General features: G+C 46.3%; 2 protein-coding genes across 2 annotated transcripts; one reads left to right on the top strand and one right to left on the bottom strand.

Moving 5' to 3' along the window:
• Positions 1 to 10,987: 10,987 nt before the first annotated feature.
• On the bottom strand, positions 10,988 to 11,509 carry LOC144383365 (uncharacterized). The gene is made up of 2 exons (XM_078080532.1): positions 11,228 to 11,509; positions 10,988 to 11,147 (listed from the first exon to the last, which is right to left on the bottom strand). The coding sequence occupies exons 1-2, from the start codon at positions 11,507 to 11,509 to the stop codon at positions 11,001 to 11,003; spliced, it is 429 nt and encodes a 142-aa protein (XP_077936658.1). The 3' UTR covers positions 10,988 to 11,000.
• A 7,936-nt stretch (positions 11,510 to 19,445) lies between these two features.
• Positions 19,446 to 21,714, top strand: LOC120825758 (perforin-1). Its single transcript, XM_040187572.2, has 3 exons — positions 19,446 to 19,534; positions 19,627 to 20,162; positions 20,318 to 21,714. Exons 2-3 carry the CDS (start codon positions 19,627 to 19,629, stop codon positions 21,522 to 21,524), a joined length of 1,743 nt encoding a protein of 580 aa, XP_040043506.2. The 5' UTR covers positions 19,446 to 19,534; the 3' UTR covers positions 21,525 to 21,714.
• Positions 21,715 to 22,755: the final 1,041 nt, after the last annotated feature.

The raw sequence follows: 22,755 nt of genomic DNA on the forward strand, positions 1-22,755 counted from the left end.
GTTAGCTCTATTCCATTACATCCTATTAGTTAGTGAAGCGAAGCAATTGGTTATTTGTACACTGTTCCAAGTGCCTCCTTAATTTGACACATCAAGGCTGTGCTCCAGGAGTGCAGTCGGGGGAAATAAAGAACCCACATTAAAGAGAAATAAATTTATCTTAGTGTCCTGTCATCATTTTAATCAGGCTACACTAATTTTGGTGTCAGAAGTGGGATCCCCGGCAAATTTGGAGATCATAGTCGGACAGGGATAATACATATAAAAACAACAGTAGTGGCTAAGGAGCCTCCAGATCCAGGATCAGAGTGGGTGACTACTGGTGAGGGGTCCCAGAAGCAGCAGGGTGACCAGTGCTCCTCGACGAGGGAGACTGCATCGTTGCTGTAGACTGCGGGAAGAGAGGACCATCGGGATTGGAGTGAGAAGCGTCACAACTGTCATCTTGCTGTAGTGAGGACACAGGAGGGGACACGTTGAAATGTCGGACGAGGAAGAGAGGGCAGCTGCTCCAACGGCTGGGTCCAGCCGCCATGAGGACAATCTGGCTGCCTCCATGGGAGACCAGGGAGGTAACCTCGTGGTACAACTGCAGGCACAGATTTTGGAACTGGGAAAAAAACATGATGCTGTGATGTCAAGTATTGCCAACCTTGGTGATGCCCAACCGAGGTCCATTGTTTACATTCCGAGAGAAAAACAAATTGTGCCTTTTAGTGGTGAACCAGGGAAAGACGTTCACACTGTCGATGAGTTCATAGAGGAGGTAGAGCGTACGATGAGAGCAAGGGGCCTACAGGGGGAGGAGCAGGTGGATTTCATTTTCTCGCAGTTAAAGGGGTCAGCTCTGGAGGAGGTTAAGTTACGTGTGGGTGGACAGGTTAAGCAATCCAGTGATCTGTTTTCATACCTGAGGGAGGCATTCAGAGAGAGACGTACTACACCACAACTCTTGCATGCTTTCTATGCGCGCAGGCAGTTAGACGGGGAAGACTTGCGGGATTTTTCACACGCGCTCTCACATCTGCTTAATTCTGCTCTTCAACAGTCCCCCAACGCTGTAGTTGATGTACAGTTAGCACTTAGAGACCAGTTAATTGAAGGGGTACGTGACTCCACCCTTCGACGTGAGTTGCGTCGGCTTATTAGGGAGAAGCCTGGCCTAAGCCTGTTTGATGTGCGAGAAGAGGCAATGATGTGGACACTTGAAGACCGACCTCATAGCACTAATGTGGTGAGGAGCCGAAAGCTTGTGGGCGGCGACCCAGACGAGGTTGCAGCAGGGACTGATATGGCCGATAAGGCACAGACGGACCTAACCACCACTTTGCAGGACGTAGTTAAAATAATTGCGCAGCAGGGTAAAGCAATAAGTGAGCTAACCAATGCAGTCCGTGATCTCACAATCCACCATGCTAGTTCAGAGAGGGGAACCAAGGAGGTTCGATTTAAAATCAAGCCAAAGTATACAGATGATGGACAGCCGATTTGTCTGCGATGTGAGGGGGTTGGGCACATGGCGAGACACTGCAATCGACAACGTGACGCAGGAGGATCTTCTAACCTTCACCCCAATCCTGCGGTTCAGGGAAACAGGAACCCTCCATTGCTATGAGCTGCACAATGCGAGGCAAGTCGAAAGGCTCACAGGATATCCTCACCAAAGAACGGTTTCTACAACATGCTGTAGGCAAGTGCCCGGAGGTAGACATCCAGATTGGTGGTGTTCCGCTTAGGTGCCTACTGGACACAGGTAGCAATGTAAGCACTTTGACAGAAAACTTTTTCAGAGATCACCTGCATGGGGAAGATGAAGACATGCATTGTACAGCTAAATGGCTTAAAATCACAGCAGCCAATCAGTTACCTCTTCCCTATTTAGGCTATGTTGAGTTAGATGTACAGGTGATGGGATTCAACATTCCAGAGTGTGGGTTCTTAATAATCCGAAACGATAATACCAAGCGAGCAGATCCATCTCCACCTGGCATTATTGGGATGAATATCGCAAAAAGGTGTCGACAGATGGTAATGTCAGAGTTTGACACAGCTCTACAGGGGGTGCTGGATTCTGAGTGGAGAGACGCATTCCATCAAATGCAAGGGGCAGAACTTGCCAGAAAAGTGTCTACAGCCCACGTGCTAGGAAAACAGAAAGTGCATATACCTGCTTCAGCTGTTGCCACGGTTTATGCCAGGGGGCTCAGGAAGTCGCTGCGTGGGGACTCCAGCATGCTGCTAGAGCCAGGGCCTGCACCACTGCCTGGTGGGTTGATTGTGTTCCCCACGGTGGTGTCAGCCGACAGCCAGGTGTTCCCGGTCCAAGTAGTCAACTTCTCACCGGAAGATGTGTGGTTATCCCCAAAGACGAGGTTAGGCGTCCTCAGTCAGTGTCAGTATGTAGACGGCGACCCCTGCGAGGTGAAGTTTCAGCGTATCACCGCTGACCACGAGGAAGTGACGATTCACCGGAAGGATGATCATGGAGGTGACAGCGACATGCAGAACCTATTAAAGCAGCTACACCTAGGAGGTACGCCAGAACAACAGGTGGAATTAGGAGAGCTTCTGATGAAGTATGCAGATGTGTTTGCAATTCACGATGAAGATCTCGGATACACTGACAAGGTGAAACATGAAATCCCTGTGGTTGACGAGACGCCAGTTTCACAACCTTACCGGCGCATTCCACCTAATCAGTACAAGGAGGTCAGGGAACATATCTCCGAACTGCTGAGAAAAGGAGTGATCCAAGAAAGTTCAAGCTCCTATGCCTCGCCTATTGTGTTGGTGCGCAAGTCTGATGGAAGTTTAAGACTCTGTGTGGACTACAGGAGGCTGAACCTGAAGACCAGGCGTGATGCATTTCCACTGCCCCGAATTGATGAAACTTTGGACGCCCTGAGTGGCGCAAAGTTCTTCTCGACAATCGACCTCGCCAGCGGATACCATCAGGTTGCTGTACATGAGAAAGATAGGGACAAAACTGCTTTCACTACACCATTCGGGCTCTATGAGTACCTGAGGATGCCTTTTGGGCTCTGTAACGCACCTGCAACCTTTCAACGCCTGATGCAGACCACAATGAGTGATCTGGTGCTACAGATAGTATTGGTCTACTTGGATGACTTGCTTGTATTTTCATCATCATTTCAGGAGCACTTGGTAAGGTTAGAGACAGTCTTCAATAGGTTGAGAGAGACAGGGCTAAAAGTCAAAATGAAGAAGTGCCATTTTCTCCAGCCTGAAGTCAAGTTTCTTGGTCATCAAGTTTCAGCTGAAGGTATTGGTACAGACCCTGACAAGATAGGTACAGTGAAGAAATGGCCCATCCCCAGTACCGTGAAAGAGCTACGGTCCTTTTTAGGGTTTTGCAGTTACTACAGAAGGTTCATTGAGGGTTTCTCCCAAATTGCAGGGCCCCTTCACGATGTTGTAAATGTTTGCATCAAAGAGAGCAGTGATCCCAGGAAGAATGAGTTGTTCAAGTTAGCCTGGAAGCCACAGTGCCTACAAGCTTTTGAACTCTTAAAAGAGAAGCTGACCAGCGCCCCCACGCTTGGCTACGCAGACTTTGATTCCCCTTTTGTGCTAGAGACAGATGCTAGCATTCAAGGTCTAGGTGCAGTCCTGTACCAGGACCACGGCGGGAAGCGAAAAGTCATCGCTTATGCAAGCCGAAGGCTCAGAGGGGCTGAGAGGAATGACCAAAATTACAGCAGTATGAAGTTGGAACTCCTTGCTCTAAAGTGGGCGGTCACTGAAAAGTTTAGGAGTTATCTTCTAGGATCCAAATTCACCATCATCACCGATAATAACCCTCTGTGTCATCTTTCTACTGCCAATTTAGGGGCTATTCAACAGCGGTGGGTTGGTCAGCTGGCTGTATTCGATTTTGATGTGAAATATCGCCCTGGTAGGTGCAATTCTGCAGCTGATGCACTCTCCCGGAAACCAGCAGCCGATGAGCCAGAACCTGAGAGTGAGGATGCAGAGTATGATGGGTGCGTGGCCATCTGCAACTCGCTTAGGACAGGTACAGCTCTGGGCGTATGGCGTTATATTTGTGCCACAATCCTGAGCGCGTAATTTTAAGTTTTGAGCACAGAGAACTATGTTGTAGCAAAGAAAAACATCCCGTGCGCGCAGTTTACTGAGGTGCCCTCGCCACAAACTGGTTTTCTGCGCGCAGGCAGCGGTTGCTGCGCTCGCTCCACCTCTTCACGCTGCGCTCGCTCGACGTTTCACTCACGCGCTCGCTCGACTTGCAGCAGCGTTACATTTGTGCCACAAAACCAACCAATCAGAGAATTAAAGAAGGTCAATTGTGATTGGCTGTTGGTCTCCAATCACAACGCTAGTAGAACTACCTACAGCATCGCGGAAGCTCAGCGAGTTGTTGAAGTTTGCAGCATTTGTGCTAAATGCTAATGGCCTGGATTAAAACACTTGCTGTTCTCATCATTTGCTTCGGTCATGTCTGATGGTCGCTAGCCGGACTTCTAATATCACTCGTTTTCGTCTTCTTTAGGTTGTGATTGGAGACCAACAGCCAATCACAATGGACCTTCTTTAATTCTCTGATTGGTTGGTTTTGTGGCACAAATGTAACGCTGCTGCAAGTCGAGCGAGCGCGTGAGTGAACCGTCGAGCGAGCGCAGCAACGGCTGCCTGCGCGCAGAAAACCAGTTTGTGGAGAGGGCACCTCAGTAAACTGCGCGCACGGAATGTTTTTCTTTGCTACAACATAGTTCTCTGTGCTCAAAACTTAAAATTACGCGCTCAGGATTGTGGCACAAATATAACGCCATATGGGCCTTGATTTAGTTGCAGCCGGGATTGAGTATGGTAGGGTCAGGCAGCTACGTGCGTCTGAGGCAAGTGAGATAGCGACAAGGGAGCTAGCTCAGAATAACACACCAACTTTGCCAGGATATTCTAACACAGAACTTCAGACGTTTCAAGCGTCAGACCCGACGCTTGGTGTAGTGAGAGAGTGTTGGAGCAGACAGAAGAAACCTACTTTCCATGAGAGGAAGGGTTTATCTAAGACAGTTCGCTCTTTGCTGAAACAGTGGCCACGGATCAGTGAAAAGGATGGACTCCTGTACCGTGTTATTGAAGATGTCCATGCTGGAAAGATTGAACAGCTTTTGTTGCCTACCTCCCTCAAGGAGCAAGTTCTTAAAAGTGTGCACGACCAGATGGGGCATCAGGGCATTGAACGGACATTGGCTCTGCTGAGACAGCGATGTTTTTGGGTGGGTATGCATGGGGATGTAGAGCAGTGGGTGAAGGGATGTCAGAGGTGTGTGTTGACAAAGATGCCACAGCCAAAGATTCAAGCATCCCAAGTTCCATTCTTGGCTACTCGTCCCCTTGAGGTTGTTGCTATGGACTACACGACGCTGGAACGTGCTACAGACGGCCGGGAGAATGTACTTGTGATGACTGATGTATTCACCAAATTCAGCCAGGCATTTGCTACGCGAGACCAGAAGGCCGATACCACCGCCAAGGTAATTCTGAAGGAATGGTTCATGAAGTATGGGGTGCCCGAGCGTCTACACTCTGACCAGGGAAGAAATTTTGAAAGCGCAGTGATTGGTGAACTGTGCAAGTTGTACGGGGTGAAGAAGACACGAACAACACCTTACCATCCCCAAGGCAACCCACAGTGTGAGAGGTTTAACAGGACCCTGCACGACCTCCTGCGCTCACTTCCCCCCGAGAAGAAGCGACATTGGCCTGAACACCTGTCCGAGCTGGTGTATGCATATAATGTCACCCCACACTCGACTACGGGCTATCCACCATATTTTTTGCTGTTTGGTGTCCTCCCGCACCTTCCCATTGATGCACTGCTAGGCCAAGAACAGGTAGAACACGACCAAACTAACTGGTTAGCTGTACACCAAGAGCGTCTACAATATGCATATCAGAGAGCGAGGGAGTGTGCTGAGCGTAAGGCTGCAGAGCGGATAGCTCACCAACAGGGGAAGGTGTACTGCCCACCAGTTGAGGTGGGACAACTTGTCTATCTCCGCCACCGACCACCAGGAAAGAATAAGATCCAGGACTCTTGGGGGCCCACTGTCTACAAAGTCGTGAATATCCAAGGTAGCACGTATGCGGTGGAGACACTGGAGGGAGGACCGGTAAAGAGGGTGCATAGGTCCAACTTGCGACCATGTGTGGCATCTCCACCAGCACAGAGATGTCGCCGTCCGGCAGTGGCTCCGGGGGATGAAGCCACTTCAAGTCCAGAGCCTGAGACTCCCGTCCCCGAGTTTGTAGTGGTGGAGAAAGTGTATTATCCAGGCACTAAAGGTGCGGCAACTCCGGAATGTGATGGCTTGGACCTGTCTGAGAGATTGGAGGGCCACCTGGATAATGTGGCTGATGGTTGGGATTGTGACGCACCTGATCACAATGTGGAGGAGACATCAGGATCCTGTCCTGAACCCATGTCGGAGAAACCCAGTCCACATGCTGAGGATGTGGTGGTGAAGCCGGTGCCTACTCCAGGGAAGGACGGAAATGGTGAAGTTGACATACTCACCCCCCCTCTACGCAGGAGTCAGAGAAGAACGGCCGGGTCACACCAAAACCCATTTAACTTGCCTAGGTCATCTTGCAATACGTTGTCTTTCAGTCCTGATGCACTCTCTGAGCTCTTAGCCGGTATGGTCCTCTATACTTCAAAGCTTCAGGAAAACGTAGATGGGCAGGAAGTCACCAGGGACGTTGACTTGTAGCAGGGGAGAATGTAGCCGGGTGAAGTGGGGGCAGGGAGGTTTTTGGACTGCTAGATGGTCCGCACAGAGGGTGAGGGCGTACTGCCCCTTTAAGTACATGGGCATGAGTTCACGTGGGATTTGGAGCTGCAGAGCGGGACCTAGTGGCTACTAACACGACACAGTGTTAGCGGTTAGCATCGGAACAGCGTTAGGGAAATACCTGTTCAGCGGGTCAGCGTAAGTGTTCTAACATTAATAAACCTGACTCACCATGTAAATTGTGATTGATTGCCTGTACTGAGTGTATGTTCTTGGGTTGTGCACCTCTGCTTCGTTTAGAGGGGAGTAACAAGCTGCTGTGGGTTGAGGTTGCACGTGCATGGAGCCGTGCGCGCCGGCGCTTGAGTGAGTTTGTTTTCGGGACTTTTTGGAGGAACGACAATGGTGTGGGATTTGAACAGCATGAGACCAATGTGCATGTTTTTGTTTCTGTTTAACAGGAAGGGGTCACTACTGTTGTTTTTTTTGTATGTAACTGTTAGCTTCACGTAATTTCTAGCTTAAGGTAATCGTTAGCTCTATTCCATTACATCCTATTAGTTAGTGAAGCGAAGCAATTGGTTATTTGTACACTGTTCCAAGTGCCTCCTTAATTTGACACATTAAGGCTGTGCTCCAGGAGTGCAGTCGGGGGAAATAAAGAACCCACATTAAAGAGAAATAAATTTATCTTAGTGTCCTGTCATCATTTTAATCAGGCTACATATATATATATATATATATATATATAAACTATACAAAAGAAAAACAGGGTAAAATCTACTTCTATTCCACTTGCAGGTGATTCATGTAAATATGTACAGCTATACGCTGACTTTCTTTACATGTGCACACCAATTATCAGAATATTTTTTGAATGAGATAGTATGTGCTGGTTAACTATTTATACAAAGTAATCGTGTACTGCGAAATTATGATATCTGATTCTCTGCAAAGAGCATATTGAATTATCACCCGGCCCCATTTGGCAATCGTTCTGTTCACAGTCGTTTCATAAACGTATTCCCAGTATCTGTTAACCTGACAACTATCACAGTTATGAAACCATGATGTTGTCAAATAACACCGTTCCTAATGCACCTTCCTAGTCTTGCGTCGCCTGGACGCTGTCCAACTTGTGTCAGAACAAGAACCCGGGTCCTCCTCTGACGGCGGTGCAGCAGCTGCTTCCGGCCCTGGTGCGCCTCCTGCAACACAACGACCGGGAGATTCTGGAGAACATCTGCTGGGCCGTGTTCGACCTGACTGACTCGTCCAATGAGAGGATCGGGTTGGTGGTGCAAGCCGGCCTGGTGCCCCTCCTGGTACCGCTGCTCGCCTGTGGGGAGCTCTCCATCGTGGTATGTGTGTTGTCCCACAGAAGAAGCTGCTCCGTTAAAAGTCAGATTCTGAATTCATGGCGGCGTTTGGCAAAGGTGAAACATAGTTAGGATCCAGCTCATTTTACGGTCACATATACCATCGCTCTTCAAGTTGGTCACAGGCCACAGAAACCCCCTTTTATGTGTATATTTTACCTTTACCTTGAAGCTGAAGAAAACAACTTTCTGTATGTCATATTTTTTTCAAACTTCAAGCATTTTTTTCTGTGGTGTGTTTGCTGAGTTTAGGACTGATTTTGGGGTACATGTGCACCATTAAGTGAAAATCAAGTTAAGTCTGCTTTTGCATGCACTTGGTTCAGATTTATTATTTGAATCGTGACATTAACACTGTGATATTCTGGAAACATTGGAGCAAATGTCTTTTTTTTGTACTTTTGTTTTGTTGCGTTTTTATTTTTATATGGACTTGTGTGTCTGGAAATAGTTGAACATTCCTCCTATGTATCGTTCTGAAATCGTGAACACTACAGATAATTGACTTGCTCTCTCTGCCCTCCCGGACTCCGGTCCTGCACTCACTTGGGAACATTGTGACTGGGACAGACGAGCAGACGCAGTGTGTACTGAATGCAGGCGCTCTGGCGATGTTCCCCAGCCTGCTGCGTCACCAGAAGCCCAATATCCAGAAGGAAGCAGTCTGGACAGTGTCCAATATCACTGCTGGCAAAGACACCCAGATCCAAGAGGTTATCAATGCTGGCCTGATGCCAATTCTTGTGGACATCCTACATCAGGTCAGTAGACAAGGTCGCAATATGCCAAAGCTGATTATGTACCAATTCTATTTCCCTCAAAAGGTAGTAAGTGAAATAGACTTAAAGGACCCATCGTATGCCCATTTTTCCACAAGTTGATATGGTTCCTTGGGGTCTCAATGAAATGTTTCTAACATATTTTGGTCAAAATACCACAAGAATCATTTCAAACCGCACCCTTTTTACCCTGTCAAAACACCTCCCCACAGATTGACCTGTTTTGAGTGCCTGTTCCTTTAAATGCTAATGAGTCAGCTCCCCCCTCTCCTCCCCCCTCCACGAGATTCGCTCCCCTAGCTGCTGCCTGCCCAGTGGTGGTGGGGGGCGGTCCAAGGCCACTCCCTACATGGACGTGCTTTAAAATCTACGTAGACGTTGGTGGTGATCCCAATGGACACACTCAAGCATATTGTTTCTGACACCACAACACAACACAACACAACACCACACCACAACAAGCCGCGTGAGTTGTTTTTTTCCAGCGTTTTAGTGTTGGGAGACAGCGCAGATACCCAAATGAACGTATAGAAGCACAAAAAAAGTGGAATTTTCATAATATGCCCCCAGTCCCCAATACAACTGAATAACGACACAGTACGGCACTTTTTAACTCTTAACTAGTTATCTTTGAGTCTCAGTCACCCCGAGTAAAACAAACAAAAATAACTAGTTCATATAATTCCAGGTAAGAATAAAGAAACTGGACTAACTAGCAATCTAGATAGGCCAACAACAGCAGATGCAAATGCTCTCCTGTTACTTGCTTGTTCTCATAGTTCACGTGTGGAAAGCCACAGTGCAGCCGGTTACATCATTACACGTACTACAAATTCTATGACTAGACATTCACTTCTACTTAAAACCCCAACAGGCTCCAACTTCTGAGTTAAAAATAAGATTTGACCTGAGTAGCACAGCCCCTCGTCTTCCCCCCAACCTGCTGTGGATTATGCATGTTTTTTATTTTACTCCTGTAGTATATCTTCAGTGTCTCTACTAGTTAAACAAGACTACAATACTCAGAAGAAGGCTGTGTGGGCTGTCACCAACTACACCAGTGGTGGGACAGTGGAGCAAGTGGCCTTCCTGGTCCAGTGCGAGGTGCTGGCGCCTCTGCTCAACCTGCTGAAAGCCAAAGACAGCAAAATCCTCTTGCTCATCCTGGATGCCATCTGCAATATTCTACAGCAGGGGTCGGGAACCTATGGCTCGCGAGCCAGATGTGGCTCTTTTGATGATTGCATATGGCTCGCAGATAAAACAAAATATTCTCACTTGTTTTAATCCATCCATCGATTTTTCACTGCGACGAGTATCGTACATTTCAGGACGAATGGACCGAAGAATTCGCCTTTGTGGAGAGAGCGGGTTCTGCGGTGTGTCTAATTTGCAATGACAAAATTACATTGTTGAAACGGTCGAATGTAAAGCGGCACTTCGACACGCGCCACGCTACCTTTGCATCAAAATACCCTGCAGGAGACAGCAGAAAGAAAGCGTGCCAAGAGCTTCTGAGCAGGGTGCAAGCTAGCCAGCAGCAACTCCGCGTATGGACCCGGCAAGGTGACTATAATTCGGCTAGCTGTGCTTTGCTTTGTTAGATTCTCAAAACTTGGAACGCGCTTCCTGTCACATACCACACACTGCAGCGTGTGAGTATTGCTGTATTGACCATGTTTGGATCTACGTATGCATGTGAGCAGTCATTCTCACATCTTAAAAACATCAAGTCCAACCTACGATCAAGTTTAACGGATGAAAGCCTCAACGCTTGCATGAAGCTTAACCTCACCAAGTACCAACCCGACTACAAAGACATCAGCAAATCCATGCAGCACCAGAAGTCGCATTAATGGTGAGTGTTATAGCAACATTATTTAAAAGAATAAATTCAGAGGCTTATTATACTGACATTTAGTTGAATTCACTTTTAAAATATATTATATGGCTCTCACTGAAATAAATTTCCAAATTTTTATTTTTATTTCATGGCTCTCTTAGTCAAAAAGGTTCCCGACCCCTGTTCTACAGGTATATTGTCTAGAGCAGGGGTCTCAAACTCAAATCAGCTGCGGGCCAGATGCAGCCCACTTCAACCGAACGCGGGCCAGACTAGCGTCCGAACGGCATGGTCGACGGGGGGTGGGGTACGCCAAAGTCGGTACCCCACCCCCCGCGGCGGTCTGCCACACCGGAGTTTGAGACCCCTGTAATAAAAAGTGGAAGCTTTATTAAAACACTGATGTGTTATACTATGATAATAAATGCTTGTATAAACACAACTCACCTGTATCCTCTGCTGAAGCTGCTCAGTGGAGGGGGGGGTGTCCTCCTGCCCCACGGCCCTCTCCTCCCCCTCAGGTTCCTGGTTCAGGGGTTGGTAGTAATATCCTCCATCGTTCTCCTCTTCCTCTCCATCCAGCTCCATCTCGGACCCCACCTCCCCCTCCTCCCCCCCACTCCACGCAGGCAGCATAGCTCCATCGGCTGGGCGCTCGCTCCCCCCCAGCTCATCCTCAGAGTTTGGTAAGACTCGCTCCGGTCCCATCGCTGAGCTCAACACTTCCATCCACAGACACACTGAGAGACAGACAGTTTGTCAACAACAATAACACAACTTAACACTCACTTTCAAAAGCAGTCATTGAACCCCACCCTGGGGGATCGGTCCGAATGAGACTACAACACTAGTCCTCCTTCAACTCAGCGGGGGAGACCTAAGGTCATGTGACCGTGGAATTCCTTTATAGCCAAACGTGAAGTTACGTGAATCGAAGTATAAAGTATATACAGTATAAAACTTGCGGGCCGCACTAACATTACACTTTCATATTAAGGATGGGGCCACAAAATATCGTCCCGAGGGCCGCAATTGGCCCGCGGGCCGCGAGTTTGAGACCCCTGGTCTAGAGCCTGTTGCAATGTTTGCATTGTAGTTGCTTAAGGCAAGCTTGTTCGTGTAGTTAAATCTGAATGCTGACCTCTGAGGCTCACTGTACAGCCTGTCCATTATTTATCTTGGTGTTGATGAAAGTCTAAATGCACCCAATTCATACTTTATTACGTTATTGGTAATGTATCACATTGTACACAGTATCATTGTGTAACAATTAAGCCGTAAAGGTGCTAAACCACAGTAAACCACTCCTAGACATATTTTATAAAACTCATGTCAAAGCAAAAAATATTATGTCTGACATGATCTTCAAGAAGACTGTCACGTTCTGTCACGGTATCGGGCGGCAAAGATCCACGCGCAGAGGGAGGTCACAAAATAAGGGTTTTAATGTTCAACAGAAACAGCGAGCCGAGCTCGATGGCAAAACATAGAACAAAAATGCATTCTCTAGGAGACCAGCTAGGCAAAAAGGGCTTGACTCACAAGAATAATCCGACAAGACACAAAGGGAACACATGCAAGATATAGACAGGGTGATTAGACATGACGAGAAACAGGTGTAACAGCAAACGGCGCGGGCACTGATTGAAATGAGCGGCAGGTGGATGGGAAGGCTATGTGAGAAGTGGGTGTGTGCGCCAAGGTGAGACTAATGGGCAAATGAGTGTGTCAGTGAATGTATTTGGCAGAGGGGAAGAGAGAGAGACCCGGATCCTGACAGTACCCCTCCCTCAACGAGCGCCCCCAGGTGTTTCCGAGGAAGGAGTCTGGCGAGACCGGTAGAAGTCCTCAATGAGCGAGCGGTCCAGGACGTCCCGGGCCGGAATCCACTGCCGCTCCTCAGGACTGTACCCCTCCCAATCCACCAAGAACTGGCAGCCCCGCCCTTGGGGACGAACATCCAGAAGTTTGCGAACCCTATAAATAGAGTCCACCTCGTCAAGTGGTGGGGAGGGGGGGGGAGCGGGGCGGGTGGGTGCACGAATGACAGGCTTGAGACACGAAACGTGAAATACTGGGTGTATCCGACGTAACGAACCGAGCAGCTTTAATTTGACGGTTACCGGGTTAAAAACCTTAACAATGGAAAAGGGGCTGACAAAGCGAGGCATGAGTTTCCGTGTGACCACGGGCGCGATGGAATGGGAAGAGGTCTGAGGAGACCCGCCGGCGGAGCGTTGCTTGATTTAGTTTGCGTGCAGACAGGGCAAGAGGCAACGAAACTACGTATGTCACACTCTCTGGTGGGCCACCAGAATCTTTGACAGATAGCGGCTAAAGTGCCCTTTACGCCGGGGTGCGCAAATAGTTTAGAGGCATGGCCCCACTCGAGTACGGACTTTCGCGCGCTCTCGGGAACAAACAACCTCCCCTCGGGGGCAGTAGGAGGTCTGATGGCGTGCGCAAGGGCCCTCTTAACGGTCTGTTCAACTCCCCAGACCACCGTTCCAACCACACAGTGTTGGGGAACAATTCCCTCCTGGATTGAGGCATCCTCCGTGGAGCCGAACTGACGGGAGAGGGCATCAGGCTTAACATTCTTTGAACCTGGCCTAAACGAGATGGAGAAGTGGAAGCAGCCAAAAAATAAAGCCCAGCGGGCCTGCCGCACGTTAGGTCTTTTAGCGGAGCGAATGTATTCGAGGTTCCGGTGGTCGGTCCAAACAATGAATGGCACGCTGGCCCCCTCTAGCCAATGCCGCCACTCCCCCAGAGCCAACCGGATAGCCAGGAGCTCCCGGTTGCCGACGTCATAGTTTCGCTCCGTGGGTGAGAGCCGGTGCGAAAAAAAGGCGCACGGGTGAATCTTATCGTCACGGGAGGAGCGTTGCGACAAAATAGCCCCAACCTCAACGTCAGAGGCGTCGACCTCAACAATACATTTTCTTGCGGGGTCCGGAGTGACTAAAATGGGCGCGGAGGTGAATAAACTTTTAAGACGATTGAAAGCCTCTTGTGCCAGTTCTGACCAACAAAACCTTGACTTGGTCGACGTGAGTGCGGACAGGGGGGCAGCCACCCGACTAAAATTGCGAATGAATCCTGTAGAAATTTGCGAATCCTAAAAACCACTGGAGAGCAACGCGAGACTCCGGGGCTGGCCAATTGAGAACCGCCCGTACCTTCTGGGGGTCCATACTGATTCCCCCAGCGGAGATCACGGACCCAAGGAACGTAACCGAACGCGAGTGAAAGACACATTTCTCAGACTTAACGAAAAGGCGGTTCTCGAGCAGGCGTTGTAGGACCCGACGGACGTGTTGGGCGTGTAACTCGAGAGAGGGTGAGAAGATTAGAATGTCGTCCAGATAAACAAATACGAAGATGTTTAACATTTAAACTGGTCATTTACCAGTGCCTTAAACACGGCGGGGGCGTTGGCCAATCCGAAGGGAAGGACCCGGTATTCAAAGTGACCAATATGGGTATTGAACGGGGTCTTCCACTCATCCCCCTGTTTGATACGAACTAGATGGTACGCATTACGCAGATCCAACTTAGTGAAGAATCTAGCGCCCTGTAGGATCTCGAACCCTGACGACATAAGGGGCAAGGGATAGCGATTCTTGACCGTTATGTCGTTTAACCCCCGATAATCAATACAAGGACGCAACGACCCGTCCTTCTTCACGAAGAAGAACCCTGCACCGGCAGGAGAAGAGGATGGAACAATAATTCCAGCCTCCCCTTTTGCAATATTTCACATTTATTTCAGCTTTTTTCATTTCTGCTTTTTCAGCAAATCTATTGAAATTCCATGCAGCTTCTCCCATATCTGTATTTTCAGCAATTTCAAATGAATTTCAGCTTTTCTAACATCTGTAATTTAAGCAAATGTATTCAAATTCCCTTCAACTTTCTGTATTTTCAGCTATTTTAAAAAGTTCATTTCAGCTTTCAGCTTTTTGCATTCCAACGCATTTTCAGCAGGAAATGCATTTTCTAGTTATTATTATTATTCGGGCAAACTGCCTGAGCGGGAAAGGGGGTAGATCGGCATGAGTTGGATTAAAAGGTTGAATGAAAAAGTAACTAGCGAGCCGAACCGGACCCCTGCGTTAAAAACTTTCCGACCACGGTGTTACTCCAGGCAGCAGCGCCCGTTTCAAAAGCACTGTGTTCCCCCCCGTCGACCGGACCATCAGCACAGCACCCCCCCCTCCATGATTTGTAATTGGCCCAAACATAAAATGAGTTTGACCTCTGCCATAGATTGTTATACAAAGTGATGGAAAGTCACTGAACACATCAACTCAAGTGCCTAAGAACTATTCTTTTTTGTGCTTAAGAATTTCCATTATGTCACGGTTTGGGTTCACGTCCTGTTTTATTTTGTAGTTTCCGGCCTCTTGTCTACCTGGGTAACTTCACTTCCTGCCTTGTCCTGTCATCCCATGTGATTGTCTGTCTGTCATGATTGTTTCCATCTGTGTCCACTTACCTGCACCTCCCTAGTGTATTTAAGCCACGTGTGTCACTTGTTGTGTCACTGTTGAATGTCTGGAAGTCCATGTCAGAGTGTTCCTGGGTCCTGTCTGCGTTTTTCTCCCTTGGCCTTTTCTTTGATTTTGAGTTTCTGCGTTTTGCCGCCTTGGCTTTTGATTTTGAAGTCTTGGCTAATAGTCTATTTTTGTTTTTTGAATCTCTGTGCTTGAGTCCTGCCTTCCCCGCTTCCCTGACACATTATATGCTTTTACCCATTGCACCACTCCCCTACAGTGCAGGGGGGGATAAATTATCTCATCTCCAAGAGCTTTATGATAAAATCAGAAGATGCGCAGAGCCACACAACTCAAACAACTATTATAATGAGGAGAAATCTAACAAAAGCAGCAAAACATTTGCTGTAATTCTCTTTTTTTCAGGCTGCTGTTGTTTAGTCGTCATTGCTGAGATGTTCAAGGTCTAATAATAATCAAGTGTATTATACTCAGTTGTCGCTTGTGTGTTGAGTGCTACGTAAACCCCCCAAAAATTCCATTTACAGACTGTACTTCATCATTCCAGTTAAATTACTGCAACACGACGAGAAAAGGTGTCAAATATTGTCTTCTAAGTAAGGTTATAAGTCTTTGATTATTCCTACATAAAGCAGTCCACAAATGTTGTTAAACAATAGTTTGTGATCATTTCACACATCAGCCATTGTATAGTTTGAGATTCCTTTATGTGTTTTTGGGTGCGATGCATCTGCAAACTTGCAGCCTTGACAGAGAGCACGGAGTCGTTGAGTGACACAGGAAGTGTTGTATTCTTCTCTCGAGATGACTGTGACTGTTTAAAGTCATTTCAGACACTGTTGTTTAACTGTGTTTTCTTTTAAACACAAAACTACACACATTTCCAAGGCAGAATTCCACCGTAGAACTCTTTGTGTCTAGCGGTGCGTAAAGTGGTCCCCATTCTGTTTGGCACGTCGAGGAATCCCTCTGCGCAGTCCTCCGCTGTATATCGCGCCTCTATTACTTTTACCACGAATGCAAAAAGCTCTCTGTCGCCAAGCATCTCGGTCTCTCTGATCTAACAGACTGCAGACTTGCGTTAACTGGATTAAGACATTTTAGGACTGTGGTATATTAACTAAATTTAAAAATAAAGTGCACCAGCGAACAGATAACTATACACAACTGTGTTGTGGGTGTATGTGAGAGGGACAAGTGCATGTGGAGTGTGAAGGGAGTGACTGGTGTGTCAGAGTGTAAGAATACGTGTTCAAGAATTGGAGCCTGGTCGGGGTTATCAAAAATTCAGCCGAACGACTTCTCTCGTTCTGGGAAATGTATTTGTCAGATCACAGGTCAAGTATCAGCGGTGCATTTGCAAAGGCAGGAGCAGTTCAGGCAGCACACAGGCCGGAAGAACAACCAACCAACATCAGCACGAACATTATGTTTTATAACCCTATAAGACAGAGAAGGAAAGATTTCTATTGGCCCTAAACTGGCGTAGAGGAGGACCTTCCACCTCCCGCATCTAAAGATCCGGTCACATCCAATGTCCAGACTCCTGACTTAACGTAAAGATCAGCGTACAGAGTGTGTATGTTGATTAGTGTTAGTGTGTCTCTAAACCCCCCTTTGGCTGGTAAATCTGCTAGTTGACCTGCAGACCTTGCATTCCTCAGCCAGGACAGAAACTGACTCCCCATCTTCCGCAAACTTCAGGAGCTTCACGGACTGGTGACTGGAGGTGCAGCTGTGGAGGTGCTTCACTCTACAAACTCATCCACTGTACTCCTACTCACATCCATCTTTTCACACCCAACCAGTGCAGCGTCATCAGTGAACCTCTGCAGATTGCATGACAACGAGTTGTACAGAGTTAACTGGAAGTCAGTCGTGTACACGGTGAATGGGAAGGGAGACTGAACTGTGGAGCTCCAGTATGACCGACCACCGTATTAGAGAGCACACTGCCCTGTCAGACAGACTGGTCTGTATGTCTAGTATCAGTGATCCAGGAGACGGTGGATGCAGCTTCTCACTGTGCATCAGTGGTTGGATGGTGTTGAATGCACTTGAGAGATCAAAGAGCCACCATATCCGTCCACGTGCAACGGAGCAGATATGTGGGAGAGTATGACGCCTTCCGCACCCAGGAGATGTGAGGTTAATAGGTCGATAGTCATTGAGGCCTGATGTAGTTGACTTCTCTGAAAGAGAAACCAAGCACGCTGTCTTCCACAGCACCGCAACTTCCTGCAGACACGTGTTGAATATGTGTTGCAGGTCTTCACACGGCTGGATGGCGCAGGACTTCAGGACTCTGAGGCTGATCCCGCCAAGTCCTGCAATCTTCGGACTAGTGGAATCCCTCTAGCCGTCTCCTCACTTGGCCAGTTGTCACAGAGATGCTGGGAAAGGGTGATCATGGCGTCAGAGGGAAGAGCGCTTCAAAGTTGAGGGCTGTGTGCCCATGAAGCTCACCGGGGAGGACAGATGGGGGGGACGCGAGGTATTAGAGGTGCTTGGCAAATGAGGTGGGGGGAGGACACACATGAAGGCTGAGACCTGTTGAAAAGAGTCCAGAGTTTTATTGTTTTTTGTGGGGGAGTTAACATACCGCTGAAAACCTGGCAGGCTTTATCTAGTGCTCTCCATCCGACAGCACTGTTGCTATTTGTGGCACCTTTTAGCACTTTCCAACCATGTTAAAAGCCGGGATGAAGAAATAAATATGCTCTCAGTTGCGAGTTTAATTGTTCTACACTCACACATCAGTGGATATAACTACTATTAACAGAAAGAGACTCCCCAAATAAAAGCTAATTTCATTTTTATCCAAATAAGTAATAATTATAAAAAATAATTATTGATTCTTATGTTCCACACACAATCATCACTGATGGTGCTCTTTTCTTTTGATGTCCCAACTAAGCAAGAGGTCAAAAGGTCCAATTCCCCACACAAAATATATTCAAGTGTACATAGTTTGTAGTCACGAGTTAAACTTGCAAAGATATAAGTATGATTCTTTACACTAACTTGGTGGACTTCTCTGAATAGCTGCCACTATGGTTCCCCTTTATTCAGATTTCAAGCTTCTTTTACAGCTTACACGTTTCAATTAAATGAGCGTGATCACTAAGGACATAGTGATAAATGTGTCAGATAAACAACACTGAACTAACACCAAATGTGTGACACGCGTTTCCTCTGTGATGGTGAAACATTAAAGAAGATCTACTTGTGTTCAACTAACAAATGTATCGTCTTTTGAGGCTTTTTTGTAACAGGCAAAATATAAACCTAGAGATTTGTATAGATTTATAGTGTTAGTGTTTAAAGTGGGATTCATCTTCAAACTTGCAGGGTTGTTTTGTGAAGTTTCTATCCGTGTCCGGGGATGTCCCCAGTATTTCAACAGCATGTTCAAGTGTTTAAACGTTACCATCTAATATAGGGTATATATATCTATTGGGCTAATATACATCCTACACCCCCATGGATTTTTCAGGGGTTTAAGTACTTGTCATGCAGATTTTATAGGACTTTGGTAGTGATGCAGGCTTTGCACTAGACTGCTGTGATGAAGAGGTAAACACATTTTTAAGTTCCCACTGGACATACTGTATGCTCTAACTACCTGAAACGTGCTTGCAGAAACTTTCTCCCTTAGCTGTCTTTCTAAATGTGCAGTGTGTAAGATTGAGCAGTAATTAAAAAAAATCAAAGATACACATTATCTGCAGATTGTGAAGAAGTAACATGCAGATGTTACATAAAATAGTAAGCGGCCCACACAAAACCCCAGCTGGTGTGTCTCCAGAAAAGAGCTGCTGTATGCTGCACGGTCTAGGAATGTAGTCTCCAGGCAGTGAGGATACATTTAATAAAAGTACCTGTTTCTGCCACATTGGTTTTAATAAAACACATCATTAAAACAAACATTGACCATGCAGCCCTCAATTGAGTCACAATAAATGATGATGTTTAACGTTAACTAAAGGCCAATACCACAAATGAGAATACCCGGTAGCAATTTTTCATTAGAGGTCAACTGAATCAACACTTTCAACCCTGCAACAACACCTGCAACCAAACACAGTACAGGAAACACATGCGGATGGTTAAAAAGAAAGAAGATATGTGTGAATCAAATGCGCATGTAATCATCGCTCCACCTCCACGTTGACACTATAAATGGGGTCAGATATCGTAGGCCATTGAACGGAGCTTGCAGTCAACAGTCCCGGTGAGACCCCTGAGTTTAGATTTGAGTTATCTAGCTCTGAAATCTACATTGATCAACTTATTCTGTGTTATTCTGATTTTTCCTCCACACAGATGGCAAGGCTGTGGCATGTCATGCTCCTGAGCTGGGCGTGGAACCCTCTGTGTCTGTCAGTCAGTGTGCGCTTCATTGGTTCTCCACAACAGTGTGAAAAGGCTCGCTTTGTCCCGGGTTACAACCTGGGAGGAGAAGGCTTCGACATCGTCAAAATGGAGCGGAAAGGCGCCTATGTCATCGACACGGAAACATGGAATCTCGGCAACGGCACTTGCAGACTGTTTAACAACAACTTCATGAAAGGTGTGAGACAGAAGGTCCCAGCCGCCGTGGTGGACTGGAGAGTCCTCCCGAAGTGCAGTTTGAAGGTCTCCAGTCTGGTCTACAATTCGGCTGAAACTCTAGTTAATGACTCCACCTCAGCTGTGTCCAACGATTGGAAGGTCGACCTCACAATTCCTGTAGACCCTTCTGTTACTCTCGGCGTCGGATTAGGAGGTTCCCACTCCAAAGAGTCCACCTTTGCAATGCAAAAGTCAAAAGAAGACCACTACACCTTTGTTCGCCATTCCGTCGACTGTACCTTGTATAAGTAAGTACATGGACAGATTTTTATCTTTTTTGCTTCACGTATGCAGTTAATTGGTCAATTGACAGAAATTGTTTGTTTCATAGTCTTCTGGATAGATAGCAATTTTGCGAACAACGTTATCAGTTGCTGATTATTTTACTTCCTGTGCTCCACAGCTACAGAATGACATCAAATCCTCCACTGAGTCAAGACTTTAAATCTGCTGTGAACTCCCTCCCAGCCTATTCCAAAAAGACAATGTTAGAATATCGCAGTCTGATTGACACATATGGTACACATTTCATAACACAAGTGTCTCTAGGTGGGAAAATAAAAGCAATCACTTCTGTCAAGACCTGTCAGGCAAGCATGCAGGGACTGTCGTCCACAGACGTCGCTGACTGTTTGTCAGTCGAGGCCTCTGCTACCATTGTACAGTCTGCCAGCATGAAGGCAATGTTCAATCACTGTGAGTCAGAGAAGAAGAAGTTGGGCTCCAGTCAAAGCTTCAGCGGGACGTTTCGCGAGCGCAGTGCAGACGTCATCGGTGGAGATATAACCGGGGACATTCTCTTTAATGGTCAATCTAGCCCCTCTGTCTTTGGAGAATGGCAACGCTCACTGCAGTCCTTACCTGATGTGGTGAAATACAGCATAAAATCCCTGCACACCTTACTACCAATTGGTCATGCTGCCAGAGCTGGACTGAAACAGGAGGAGGAGAAGTACATCGTGGATAACGCAGTGTTAAAACAATGCTCAGAATCCTGTCAGATTGGTCACAGATCCAGCAAAAGGGATCCTTGTGCTTGTGTTTGCAACAGTAATTCAAATATCAAGCATAACTGCTGTCCTGCTGGGAAAGGTTTTGCGACATTGAAGGTCTTTCGGCTCTATGCAAATGGGCTGTATGGTGATACGTGTACTCGGACAGATGGTTCAGTGGAAGTGAGATATGGAGATCAGACTAAACGCACCGCCATCATTCGTAACAATGACTATCCTCGATGGTCCGAGACTTTTCAGTTTGGAAACATTCGCATCAACATGAAAAACAAACTTCAGTTCACTGTTTATGATGAGGACACCTACTGGAATAGTGATCGTTTAGGCAAGTGCTCATTTGGTTTGCTTAAGGGGAAACATATTAACTCTTGCATGTTTAATTACGGCACCTTCTTCTTTTCGTACGAAGTTGAGTGTGCACCAAGTCTCAGCGGTGACGAATGTCAGGACTACATACCGTCCCCCATGAGTTCCTCTCTGGCCAAGGTCTTCCACACCAGAAACGGGATCCTTCTCGGGACGGGGAAGTACGGGAAGCCAGTCGGTCCATCAGGTTCAGCAGTTGACATTGAGAGTGGTGAGAGGGCCACTCTTTGATTTGATTAGGATCCTGAAGTCCTGAGTAGTTAATAGTAGCTTTCACTCTGTTGCTCTATCTTTGTTTGCATTTGCAAAACGTACATTTAATCAAAAAATGCATGTGCAGATTGTGTTTTACAATCCACCATTTCTTCTGCTTCTTTCATTTAATTACAAAATCTACTAATAAAGCATCAACAAAGACAAACCCGGTGTCCATCTGTTTTAATCTTTAATGTTGATTTTGTGGTTTACATGTAACGTGGAAATGCATACTTATAAATGCAGAAGCTACGACGGAGTTCAAACTTTCCAGCTGAGTGCCCATCATAAATAAACATACATATAAAACTTACTTTAGTGACTGATATGTTACTTCATCCATTTAACACAATTTTTATGACAGTTTAATATAAATGATGAATTGACATGTTGTTGTCATATCGCAGTTGTTTTAATTAAATCAGGTTTAAATAAATCAAATAATTTCATTGCTGCTTTTCTTAAGTCACATTTATTTAACTTCCATCCCTCATAGGGTAGGATACTCCCCTCTTTTATTGTCTAACATATGCATGCATCGAAATGCCTTTTGACGGGCTTCATAGGTCTTCTCTTTCTTTTTGTTATCTCATATTGAAATATTATAAATTCACTACTTGAAAATAAAAATAAGTTAATTTGAAATTTGATGATATCAAAATACTTGTAACCATTTCTTGATCAGTCAGTAGATTTGCTTTTCGACTTAATAGAACAGTATTTGCTGTTGAATCTGCATGGAAGTAGTGCTCCCATGTGGTAATTATATGAACTGCAACTACTCAGAGGTCCAAGAAGATCTGAGTTGAGAGTAGTGGCTGCATGTCATATTGGATGAGTAGCAGCAGAGGGAACATCTTCATGTTATGAACACAAGCAAATACACAGAAATGTAATTTAATTGATAGCGCGCATATATATATATATATATATATATATATATATATATTAGTATTACAATTTTGTTTTTAATGAATGTTTTTCTTCTAAAGAATCAAACTTAAAAGTTAGGAGTAATCACTTTAGAAAGCGTGTAATTTAGTCACTGTTGTTTAATTGTTAATGTTATTTGCACTTGACTTGACTCTTCATAATCTGACGGCTGTGTTTGTGTGCCAACAATCTCCCCACATTTAGCCAGAACCTTTTAAAACCACGGTATTTTAGTGACGCGCAGGGTAATGTTACATGTTGAGATAGAAGTAGC

This window comes from Gasterosteus aculeatus, chromosome 9 (genome assembly GCF_964276395.1).
Source record: "Gasterosteus aculeatus chromosome 9, fGasAcu3.hap1.1, whole genome shotgun sequence".
Classification (NCBI taxonomy): domain Eukaryota; kingdom Metazoa; phylum Chordata; class Actinopteri; order Perciformes; family Gasterosteidae; genus Gasterosteus; species Gasterosteus aculeatus.